The sequence below is a fragment of the Acanthochromis polyacanthus genome, chromosome 18, assembly GCF_021347895.1.
Source record: "Acanthochromis polyacanthus isolate Apoly-LR-REF ecotype Palm Island chromosome 18, KAUST_Apoly_ChrSc, whole genome shotgun sequence".
Classification (NCBI taxonomy): Eukaryota; Metazoa; Chordata; class Actinopteri; family Pomacentridae; genus Acanthochromis; species Acanthochromis polyacanthus.
This window is the reverse complement of record NC_067130.1, coordinates 32010305-32023141: the sequence shown is the minus strand read 5'-3', so window position 1 is coordinate 32023141 and position 12837 is coordinate 32010305. Positions and strand designations below refer to the sequence as shown.

Sequence of the window (12837 nt, the reverse complement as noted above, 5' to 3'; positions counted from 1 at the left end):
CCCACCGTAGGTATTTAACACCTGACTCACCTGCCGCATTCCTGCAGGTAACCCGGATGTGCAGCGAGCAAACAGCTGCAGGTACAGGGACTCAAAGGGCAGTAAAATTCTGCATCACAATCACAGTGTATTCTATATTAGAAGCTTTTTGTTACATTAAAAACAGGAAAACTGAAAATCTTCTGCAAGTTTCTCTGAAGCAGATCATAAATGTCCTGTATGTCTGAATAACGGAGACGACAAAATAACCTTTAATGTTCTGCATAAGATAAGATAAAACAGAACTTAACCCCAAAGTAAATCCTTGTTCCGGACATTCGAGAGAATTAAATGACATAACCTGGGAATAAATGCAGTAGAAATAGAAAAACAATGAGATTCAAGGTTGATGCATTACTGAATAAATAAATAAGCAAAAATAAGACCAGAATCGAAAAGTTTAGTAATACTGCACCTGAAAAAATAAATTTTGTACTTGATTCTAAAACTGATATTGCACAAACTAGTGACGAAACTAATATTGCAGACGATACTGATATGATTTTCCGATTGATTCATTTCAATCAGTTCAAATGACCACCAGAGGTTCTTGTCATATCAGTCTCATCTAAAGTTACTTCTTTTTTTTCTCCATCTGTCTTTGACTAAGTTTAATACAGTAGAAGTTGTTGAGTGCAGCATTAAACCTGCCATGACTACATTTTTATTTATTTATTTATTTATTTTAGATATTATCACATTTTTACTTGATAGGTGGTACCTGTCTGTGAATAGTTGCCTATGTACACACCTGGAATCGAAGAGAAACATTCATTTGGAGTCGAGTTTATGGCCATTTAATGAGTCTAAGTCCAATATTCACCATTTTGCTCTGTTTTTCATCAGTTTCTGAGGGAAGTATCTGGTTCTTTAGCCGTTTCACACAAGCTAGTCTGCTATTTTGGACCTTTTCTGATGCTGTTAAAGCAGTAAAACTGGACAAAAATATTCATGTTGAAGGCAGTAAAACCAAATCAATAAGCTCAAACAGTTTAAATAAAAAAAGTAGACATCTTTTTATTGTTCTTTCAGACATTTCACTTCTCATTCAAAAAGCTTCTTCAGTTCTTTATAGTTGGAAGCAAAAGTTTCCATCCACTTGTAAAGACCATGTACATAAGGACAGTCTTGAGCTTCGAATGACACCTATAAATCTGAATTTTCTATGATGGAATTTTTGTCACCAAAAAACAATCATGAGTTTTGATTCTGTCATACATTTAGTAAAGCTCTTCCGAAAAAATAAATGACTATCCCTGCTGGGTCAAAATTATACACACAGGTGTGCATGGTGGTGGAAGTATCATGCTCTTTCTGAGTCAGAAAGACAAATTTAGTTGAACTGAATCAATTCTGTCCAGAGTAGTCAAAGATAAACCAGAAGATTGAAACCAGAAGAACCAAACTGAGGTGAAAAAAGACAAATTAAACCAGATATTAGAATTACTGTACACACGTGGACAAAATTGTTGGTACCCCTCAGTTAAAGAAGGAAAAACCCACAATTCTCACTGAAATCACTTGAAACTCACAAAAGTAACAATAAATAAAAATTTATTGAAAATTAAATAATCAAAATCAGCCATTACTTTTGAATTGTTGATTAACATAATTATTTAAAAAAACAAACTAATGAAATAGGCCTGGACAAAAATGATGGTACCTCTATAAAAGATTGAAAACTATTTGACCAGAGTGACATGATTAACTCAGGTGTGTCATTTAATTGACATCACAGGTGTTTCCAAACTCATAATCAGTCAGTCTGCCTATTTAAAGGGAGACAAGTAGTCACCCTGCTGTTTGGTGAAAAGGTGTGTACCACACTGAACATGGACAACAGAAAGCGAAGGAGAGAATTGTCCCAGGACATCCGAAAAAAAATGATAGACAAACATCTTAAAGGTAAAGGCTATAAGACCATCTCTAAACAGCTTGAAGTTCCTGTGACAACAGTGGCTCATATTATTCAGAAGTTCAAGACCCACGGGACAGTAGCCAACCTCCCTGGACGTGGCCGCAAGAGGAAAATTGATGACAAATTGAAGAGACGGATCGTTGGAATTGTATCCAAAGAGCCCAGAGCAACCTCCAAAGAAATTAAAGGTGAACTCCAAGGCCAAGGTACATCAGTGTCAGATCGCACCATTCGTCGTTGTTTGAGCCAAAGTGGACTTCATGGGAGACGACCAAGGAGGACACCACTGCTGAAAAAAACTCATAAAAAAGCCAGACTGGAATTTGCAAAAATGCATGTTGACAAGCCACAAAGCTTCTGGGAGAATGTCCTTTGGACAGATGAGACCAAACTGGAGCTTTTTGGTAAGGCACATCAACTCTATGTTCATAGACTCAAAAACCAAGCATACGAAGAAAAGAACACTGTCCCTACGGTGAAACATGGAGGAGGCTCAGTAATGTTTTGGGGCTGCTTTGCTGCATCTGGCACAGGGTGTCTTGAAAGTGTGCAAGGTACGATGAAATCTGAAGACTATCAAGGCATTCTGGAGAGAAATGTGCTGCCTAGTGTCAGAAAGCTTGGTCTCAGTCGCAGGTCATGGGTCTTCCAACAGGACAACCATCCAAAACACACAGCCAAAAACACCCAAGAATGGCTGAGAGAAAAGCGTTGGACTATTCTAAAGTGGCCTTCTATGAGCCCAGATCTGAATCCCATTGAACATATGTGGAAGGAGCTGAAACATGCCATTTGGAGAAGACACCCATCAAACCTGAGACAACTGGAGCTGTTTGCTCATGAGGAGTGGGCCAAAATACCTGTTGACAGCTGCAGAACGCTCATTGACAAATACAGAAATCGTTTAATTGCAGTGATTGCCTCAAAAGGTTGTGCAACAAAATATTAAGTTATGGGTACCATCATTTTTGTCCAGCCCTATTTCATTAGTTTGTTTTTTTAAATAATTATGTTAATCAACAATTCAAAAGTGATGGCTGATTTTGATTATTTAATTTTCAATAAATTTTTATTTATTGTTACTTTTGTGAGTTTCAAGTGATTTCAGTGAGAATTGTGGGTTTTTCCTTCTTTAACTGAGGGGTACCAACAATTTTGTCCACGTGTGTATATTTTTGACCCAGCAGATTTGTCATATTTCCAGAAGACCTGCAATGAATTTATGAAAGAACCAAAATACATGATTGTTCTTTGTGACAAAGATTCATGAGGTTCCCAAGACATCCATGGTTTTTACAAGTGCATGGAAACTTTTGCTCAAGTAGTAATAGTAGTCGAACTCCAGCTTACATGGTGAATAGTTGTGAAACTGCCCAAAGAACAAGAACTCAAGATGCTGGTGATGGTAAAACATTCTTAGGAAGGACCTTAAGACTCCCCATCAGTCAGTTTGAACTGAAGAAACCTCTTGAATGAAGGTGAAACATCTTCAAGAATCTAAAAGAGAAATCCGGTTGCTTCTTTATTGATGCTCCAAGGATCTCAAGACTGCATTATAAGTACCTGATCATTGGTGTTGTAGACATCTCTAAGGAGCTTCTGACCTCGATAAAGTTCTTCAAATTTGTGTCACATTGATCTACTAATCAGATTTCACAGCTTCCTGATACAAGAAAGACAAATATTCATGTGTTTATCAGTGTGTGCACGTAGGACGACTGGAAAAGAGCAAAAAGTCTGACAGTATTTACAAAATACATTTATTTTGCAAAAACTGGGAGTCGTTGTTTTCTTTTTATTGTTCTTGATTCTTTCATAAAGTGAACATTGAATTTCATTCAACGATAAACCAGAAACATGTCTCGACAACAATCAACAGTAAAATGAGGATTATTAATGCGGCACATCGTGTAGCTGGAAGTGTTGGCAGAATATGTAAAAGGTGCTCGCAAAACTAAACACAGAGGTGAAGAGTGAAAGAGTTTGCAGTGAAAAACAGGTAAAAACCTTCTTCTGATCTGTTCATTAACAAATAAATATTGACCCTGTAGAGCCGAACTGAAGGGAACCCAAATGGTGCCTGTTAAAAATGGAAAGGAGTTTCTAAAATCACAAATATAAACCTAATCAAGCGCTGACTCCAAATGAAAGGGTTTCCTGGAAAACTACGGAAGCCCAGAGAGGACAACAGTATGATATCAAATAAAGCTAAAAATGTCAATAAAATAAATAAAGTGATTATTTTGTGATAATAAGAAATGAAGGTTCAGATCCAGTAAGAGGAAAGAAGGTGGTTGAACATTTTAAATTGAAATCTTATTACTGTTTTATAGTTGTAATGTTGATATTTCTTCTCACAGATTTGTGTTCCTTCTCATATGTTTATGAAAGCAAAATTCTAACATCTACTGTTCTGACAAAATATTTCCAGCAATTATAAAACCATATTTAAATAAAATTAAAGGGGCACTTTGCTAATTCCAGTTTAAATTAATGCTACTAAATCTGTAAAAACAGTCCTGTAATGTCGTCTGGAGGAGCTTTTTGAGGCTTTGTTTTTATACACAACCGTTCATCAGGCACAGAATCCATAGTCAATGAACCCCGTTGAGTTGCATTATGGGAAATGTAGGAAAAATACGTAAAGTTTTGCTTCTGCTGCATTGATTTTAACATTAAAAAATCACTTTCTGAAGCTCATCGACTGTCTAAAAAGTACAATAACTGCAGCACCAACTTTAAAATGAGTTTTTCTGTCGTCTTTTGTAGGTTTTTTTTAACAGGAGTATCTAAAACCTTGACTTTACTGCTGAGATTAAATGAAGAATCTCATTGTTTTGCTGACACAGACATGATTTGCACAGTTTTATGAAAGTAGTGCTGCATTTCCTGAAGGAGATGTTCGAGCATTTTGTTAATTAATGGCTGTAGATAAGCTGGAATGTGGAAAAAAATTGATTTGCACCCAAAATTAAAACCATGTATCAGCAAAAATACCAATTCCAGCCTCTCAAATGTGCTTTTTTCAGTGTCTCCTATGGTTCTAAATTAAATATCTTTGGGTTTTAATTTTATTATTCCTCTTTAATTATCCTTTTTGACCAAATAACGGAAACAAACAGATACTATTCGGGCGTTAAGCTAATTGTTGCGGTTGTGGCCAAGTAAAATAAAAAAAAAACAGAATTTGTGCCTTCAGTTTGAAATTAAACCAAGAAGATATCGGCAAGCTTTTCATCTTCGAACACTTTTCCATTCTAGGTGTCAAGTGTTTCATGACAGGAATCTTTTAAAGAAGTGGAAAACGTTTTTTTCATCATTCAGTGTAAATTCTGCTGCTAACAGTAGTTGGGCTGCTACAAAGTGCTACAAGCTACAGGTGTTAAGGCAGTAGTAGTTACAGTATTCTGTGCTTTTTCTGTTTGTTTTTGCAGTGAAACAAGAACCTCCAAAGTTGGTGTTAATGTATAAGTTTCCTGTACATGTGTGAGAAGTGAGCAGGTTTCGTGATGCGTTTCTTTGCAGATGATGGTGTCTTCTCTTTGGGAGATCACCTGCCGGAGGAAGGCTCCTGAAAGCACCATTCAGGGTAGTTAAAGGACACTTCCAGCGTGTTTGGGAGTTTTGGCGGATTGACAACGCATTGCAAAATGTTGCAAAGATGCAGGAAATTATGCGTAACGCTGGAAATGTCCAACTTTCTTGGGAAACCTCCGACCTTAAATCGCCTGGTGGCTTTAAAAACCCATTTCAGAGCAGCGTGTAGTTAGTGGTTAGTTGGCAGTGGCTGGTTTTAGTCCACTTGGAGCAGGTCGCTGGTGTTCAGGTGATCAGACGTCTATCAGGTGTGAACAGAACGAAGCGCTTTAAAGGCTTTTCCTTCTTCATGTGTGAAGTCTGCAGAGTAGTTTCAGCGTGAGCAGCGTCCGTCCTTCATGTAAAAACTGCGTCACTTCAGAGCATTGCTTTAGTTTCTAGGGTCACTTCCTGTCTGTGACGTCACAGTGATGTCACAGTGGTGGTTCTGACTGGGTGGGCGGGGCCCGGGATCAGAGAAGGCGGCAGAAGCGACGGGAACGGGGAGGAGCACGGCGTCGGGATGGAGAACGCCGCCGACCAGCCGTGAGCCTCGGCCAGCTCCGGCGGCAGAGTCTCGGCCAATCGCGTCAGCTGCTCCTCCCCCTGCCGGATGAGGTCGTCCAGGTGGCGCTGGCGAATCAGAAGCGAGGGTTTGGCGCTGACGAAGCGGCGGTAGTCCTGGAGCTGAGGGTCGCTGAGGTAGCCGGACAGGATGGACTGGACCACCCGCTGCCGCCGGTCCAGGTTCTCCTTCAGCTCGCGGGCGTCGTCGGTTTGGCGAAGCAGCAGAGAGCGTTTGTGAAGGAGGTTTTCCTACAAAACATATTAAAATAAAAATTAGTTTTATTGCTACAAGAGAATAAAGAACAGCAGCTGTGTAGTTCTGGTAAAAGGTTGTCTGAAACCTTTTTTCTCCGAAACTACAAATATTTAAAATGATGTCTGTGAAATTTTAGCTTTACATATTGAATACTTTCTGAGATCATTTGTTCTGAAAAACTGTCCGTCGACCCACTTTCAGCAGAGTTTTTTAGTCTGAGCAACAATATCTGAGAAACTATTAAAGATAAAAACCTGAAAATTTCTCTCTTATTTCTCATCATGTCAGTGATTCAGAATCTGGAATATCAGACAAGTAGATCAAAGCTGATCGAGTTAGCTGAAATGTGAAAAAAAGCCTAACCTTAAAGCTGCTGTCCGGAGTTTGAATCGCAGCGTCTCCCAGAACACTGTTGGTCCCTCCCTCTGATTTCGCCCCTTTATTTGTGCACGCGCGCAGTACATGAGAGAAGTGCCCGGAGTGCTGCAGCATCTCGCCTGTTTTGCTGTTTTCCACTCTTCTACATTTAGTACATTTAGTAAATAATAAAGGAATTACGTTAGAATGCTGTATTGAGTCTAACTTGTCCTAATACCAAAATAACATGAATCTGCTAGGACGAACGAGTAAAGTTTCAATATGTGATTACACTCGTGTATCCCTCTGGATGACGTTGTTTATCAAACTTAGTGCATTTACGCGTGTATATGTGTTACATTGTTTATTTATTTCTATCTAGAGTTCAGAATTGCATGACTCCTCTGACGAAGAGTATGTCCCAGACGCCCCAACATCTTCCTCCAGAGGTCGGGCATCTAAACGAAGCCGTCAGCCGGGCTATGGAGGCCGTGGTCGGGGAGCGAGGCGAGCACCCCGACCACGGCATCTAAACGAAGCCGTCAGGCGGGCTATGGAGGCCGTGGTCGGGGAGCGACGCGAGCACCCCGAGCCAAAAAACGTCCTGCAGTCTCTTGGCCTGACAAGCCGTGGGATTGGTAACTTTTCTGGAAGTTGCTGATCCCTGATGCTCTCTCCTCCACAAGCAAAACAAATGTGCGCGCGGTTGCGCAGTGCGTAGCTCGCCCACCTCTGCATGGGCTTGCTTGCTGTGCGCGTAACCGTTGATTGACAGCATGACAAAGCTGAAGCTCGAACTTGATTGGTCGGCAGCGACCGGCGCTTTTTGGAATAACATGGAGGTCTATGAGAGGAAGGCGGAGCTCAGGAATAAATTTTCATATCGCGTTATACTAACTTTATATTATAGTATCGAACTAGACTAACACATTTAAGCTTTGTTAAAAAATGATACATAAATTGAAAACAAACGGAAACTCCAGACAGCAGCTTTAACTATCATCAAAAGTTCCTTTTCTGAGTACATCAACCAAAAAAAGATAATCCACAAGTGAACTAGTGATGTTTTCTAAACCACATGTAGCTGCAGGTCACAATAACACAAAACTAAACATATAGAATACTGTATGATGAAATACTTGGTGATAAAAATGAATAGAAGGTTATTTTCATTGAACTGATAGAGCAGGTTTGACAAGTTGTACCACAAAAACTTAATTATTAGTAGGTAGTCTGACGTCAGCCCTTCTTTTGTCGTCCTCAAAATGAACTAACCAGGGTTTCCTCATCAGTGCTCAGACATTAATTAGTCGTTAACTGGTTATCCTCTAAGGACCTTCAGCCAGTAAATCCTTCTTAATGGTCACTGTGACACCATATACCTGAACCTCAACACCTGACTCCTCCTTTAAATCTGATAATTACACTCAGTAGCTACTATCTTTGCTCATGATGTTAGCAAGTTGTTGCTATGGCAATCTGTTACATCACTTCTTTCTAAAGTCCATCAGAGAACACAAGATGGCTTAATTCCTGATTCTTCACATCTGGTTAAAAATGACTGACACATCTGGACCCTTGGATGTTTCTTCAACATAATTATGACCCTGCATAAACAGATACAGGTGACTGTAGCTCCCTCTAGTGGCTGTAGTGCAGCAGACATGTTGAGAATTTATAGTTTGTAAAATGGTCTTGATGAAACTTTAACATGTGGTCTGATTCTCTGATGTAATCCGTGAGTCCAGAGCAGTAAGTAAGTTACAGTGAAAGTTAATATTTGATCAGTGAGTTCACTCTGAGGTTTTCACTTATTATGTCACAGTGAGATCAGTTCAGATAAAGATGAGGTAAACATTAACAGACTCTAGACCACAGGTTCACTTTTCAAGGATTTGAGCTCATTCTTTCTCTGTGAGGTCCTCAATGCTGCTCAAATGCCTCAATTAAACACTCTAAAACTGTAATATTCTACCAAACAAGACTAAAGAAAGAACTCTGCGGTGAATATTTCTATCTATAAGATAGATACAGAGGTAAAACAGTAGATGAACATGCAGTACGTTAGATGTTTAGATTTCTGCAGCACCATCAGAGAAGCGTCTGATTGGTTTAGAATTCATTCTGCTGCAGGACAATGAACCCAAACATGCAGCCAGAGTCATAAAGACGTAACATTAGCTAAAAAAAACCAATAAGAAGTCCTGCAAAAGATCATATGGCCCCAAAAAGCTCTGATCTTTGCATCATGGAAGCAGAAAAATGGAATTAAATAATTCCAAGAACTGTGACAAGTTCTCCAAAATGCCTGAAGAATCGACCTGCCAGGTAGCTTATAAGACACGTTCAACGAGTTTTTCCTGCATGTTTAAAAGTTTAAAAGTTCTAAAGTGTCTGTAGTCCTGCTGATGTCATACAGGTGACTTTATCCCCGTCTCACCTTCTCTTCAGCTGCATCCTCCACCGTCAGCTCGTCTCTCTGCAGAACCAACAGAGATCGATCGATCCTGGACATCCGGCTGCACAGAGATAGCAGCAGGTTCACGATCTTCTCCAGATCTCCTGCAAGAAACAACACCAACCAGGTCAACACCACAGCACCTGAAGCGCTGCAGGTACAACAACATGGACCTGGTAACCGCTGTAAAGATGGTGGGTTGGGTGGGTTGTCGACGAATTGTAAGGTTGGTAGTTTGATTTCCAGCCACCTGAACAAAACACCCAAGTTCCTCCAAATGGGATCAGTGAATTAAAGTTTTTAAGTGTTGTAGAGCCTAGCTAAGGTTTAGAAACACTTTGTACACTGTATGTTGTTAGATTTGGTAGGGTTTGTATTGGTCTTTTAGAGTCCTGATAGAATTCTGAGAATTTTTTTTTTTTTTTACATGTTATGTATTTTTGCACCTACATATCTTTTCTTGGCACTTTTCATGTTTGTTTAGTTATTTTGGCAGCCAGTTTTTGTGAAATCTAGTCTGACATTCTGTGTGTTTTGGGTTTTTTTGGTTTGAGTAATGTTTTTTGACTCTAGTCAGTCTAGTCTAGATTTTTTATTAATTTTTCTAGTTTTTAGTCATTTTGAGAGTTCCGCCTGGTGCTTTTGAGTTCTTTTGTGACCTGTTTCTATGTTGTAAATACTCGTAAATCTTTAAATAATTATCTTTTTTCATACATTTTATTGAAATTACGTATTTTTGGTAATAAAACTTTGTAAAAGCCAGCCAAGATCAAAAACAATATATTCCTGTGTTTTTATTTTGACGGACACATTGTAGACTGAATGTTGTCGGATTTAGTTGGGTTTGAATTTGTCTTTCGGAGTCCCATTGAAGTATTTGTTATCTTAGTTTTTGTTAGTTTTTTAGTCACTTTGACAGTTCTGTCTGGTGCTTTTGAGTTCTTTAGAGTCCTGTTGGAATATTGACTAAAATATACTCTGCTTTCTCGACTATTTTCTTTCAAATGGGACCATAATTTATAAAATGTACACTGCACTGTTTTCAAAAAATCTTAAAACTACAGATTGAGACCATAAAGTCATTAAGGAACTGCTTCCTCAAGTAGTGAATCAAGTGAGAAGTCGATTCATTTTCTCATAGACTTCTATAAAATCTGAAGTCTGAATCATTGCCCCCTGCTGGTTGTTCGTTAGAATGCAGCTTAAAAAAAACTTCAACTTTTCAGGTAGCATCCATCTTTAAAATACCCAGGTGTGGCTACACGTTGTCGTACCGATGAACATGCTGTACTTGTCCCTCTCGTTGGGTTTGAGTTTTTCCTGCACCAGCGTCTCGATGTTCGTCTCCAGGACTCGGTGGCTTCGCAGCTCGTCGCTCAGCGCCTCCTTCTCCCTCTGCAGTGCCGCAACGCTGCTCCTCAGAGCCTCACACAGCTCCACCTGGTGGACAGGAAGGGAAACAAAAATAATCTGGAGTTCAACCTACAGCTGATGGACTTTTTTTTACTGCATCGGAACACAGAAAGGTGAAAGCAGAAATATTGTCCAAAACTGTCAAATTTACAGAAGAATGTGGGGGCAGTTAAAAGGTTCTCTGTATTGATTTGTTTAGTGGTTGTTTACTTTTTATATTCAGTTTGTGTTTCCAGTAATAGCAACTATTATTATACCAGTGACCTTAATCCACAAGAAAATAGCTGAATTAATAATGTGTTTTCTACCTTTCTGGTGTTGACGTCCTTCTCTTCCTCGTCCAAATTGGTTTCCTTTCCTTGATCGGAGCTCTGAGAAGGATCACAGACACCATCTGGGATTCTACGACAGAAAGAAGACACAATTTCAGTCAATTTCCATGGAGAAATTTTATTCTGTCTATTTAAATGTTCACAAGAAAACATTAACAGTTTTTCAGTAAATTGATCAAAAAGGAGGAAGAAGTAGAGCACAAACAGGAGGAGAAAGTAATGATAGACAAAGAAATAAGAATGAAAACCAAGCAAAAAATTTAAAAAGCAACGGAGGACCATGACAGAAACAAATTATGCAATTTCTACCAGTTTTTCTGTCATAATTTGTATATGTATGTGTCTTCAACTGGGTTTTTTGCAACTAATTGTGGAATATTTTGTAGTGTCTGACATCTTTATTACACAGGAGGTTTTAAATTCTTGTTAACTTTTGTTAGAAACATCACAAAGAAGACAGAAAATAAGAATGAAAGCAATAAAAAGCAAATTAAGGACTAGAAACCAGTTCAAGTGGGATTTAAAAGCAGACTGATGGAGATTTTCATCTATTTTAACACAAAAAAGTTCATATTGATGCTCCAATCTACTGTTCTACCAGCTGACCACCAGATGTCAGTGTTCTTCCACTGTTTAATCCACCTAAAGTTCCATCTATGAGCTCAAAATAACAAAAAAACTGATAATGCAGAAGTCAACTAGTGATGTTTTCTGAACCAAATGTAGTTGCAGGTCACAATAATACAAAACTAAACATGTAGAATACTTTAATATGAAATACTGGGTCACAAAAATGAAAATAAAGTTATTTTTGTTGAACTTTCATAATGGATTGAGCTGTTTTGAACCACAAAAAACAAAACATTGGTGGAAGGTTTAATCTAAGGAGATTTCTTGAGTTTCAATGTGGTTTTCTTAATACAGCTGAGGAAAAATACTCATATTTGTCATTTTTATGCTTTGTAGAAACAGAGCAGACTGTTATCTACTGTACTTACTGAATTTATAAACTTACTGGACCAGATGTTTGAAGGTAAACTCTTTATCAGTTCCTATGAATATTCATGTTCTCACACTTTAGCTTCCAGCTTGACTTGTATATTCTCGCTGAAACACACTAAATGAATCCATTTTGATCCAATCCAACAGTTTCCACAACGACCAGGAGAATAAATTTACCACTTAAGTCTTGCTCACATCAGATTCCCATTAAATATCTGTCAATGCAACAGTTTCCCACTAGAAAAACACCAACACATCTATGTATTTGTTCATAATTATGTTCTGCTGGCAGTTTTACTGGAGTGTGTTTCCTGGTAGGAGGAGCTGAAGCCTTAGAGTCAGAAAACCAACATTTCATGAATTCCTTAAACGTGACAAGCTGTGGCTGTTTCCAGATCAGTATCCAGTAAATCTACTGAGATCTATTTGTGATGAAATGAAACAGACTCTGTGTTTGGACACTGTTTCCTGTCTCTGCTGCTGAGACGTCCATCAGGTTCATCTGGTTTCTCCTGTCTGGTGACGAATCACAGTGTCACCTTCATGTTGCCTCATCGCTGGCGTTAGCAGCTGGGCTAGCAGGTAGCGGAAGACGGGGTCAAAGCTGGCTAAACTGAGCGACCAATGACAGTGAAAGTGAAAGTAAAATTAGCTAAATGTGCAGCTAATAGAAGCAAAGGTGACAGTTTTGTGTGTTTGTAGTTGATGGATGCGACACAAAGACCACAAAACATGAACAGGAGCTGAAGTTTAGTTTGTCGCCCCCGATCGTTTAGGATTATGTCCTCTGAGTTTAACAGAATGAATATGAGCATCTCCAAAACAAGAGAGGTGCATGATTTGATTCAAAACACAGCAGTAACTTCATTATTTGCTCATAATTATAAATTATCCCCAACACAGAGACAGGATGGATCAG

The 12837-nt window shown here is 38.8% G+C and overlaps 1 protein-coding gene across 1 annotated transcript in view; it reads right to left on the bottom strand.

Annotated features, from left to right (window-relative positions):
• Nucleotides 1-3695: 3695 nt before the first annotated feature.
• shroom3 (shroom family member 3) overlaps nt 3696-12837 on the bottom strand; it is an 84431-nt gene continuing 75289 nt past the window's right edge. The window contains exons 23-26 of the mRNA XM_022213475.2: nt 10893-10986; nt 10446-10611; nt 9154-9275; nt 3696-6349 (exon numbers count right to left, since the gene is read on the bottom strand). Of these exons, the coding sequence (XP_022069167.2) occupies nt 5957-6349; nt 9154-9275; nt 10446-10611; nt 10893-10986 (775 nt within the window). The 3' untranslated portion in view covers nt 3696-5956. The remainder of the gene's footprint in view (nt 6350-9153; nt 9276-10445; nt 10612-10892; nt 10987-12837) is intronic.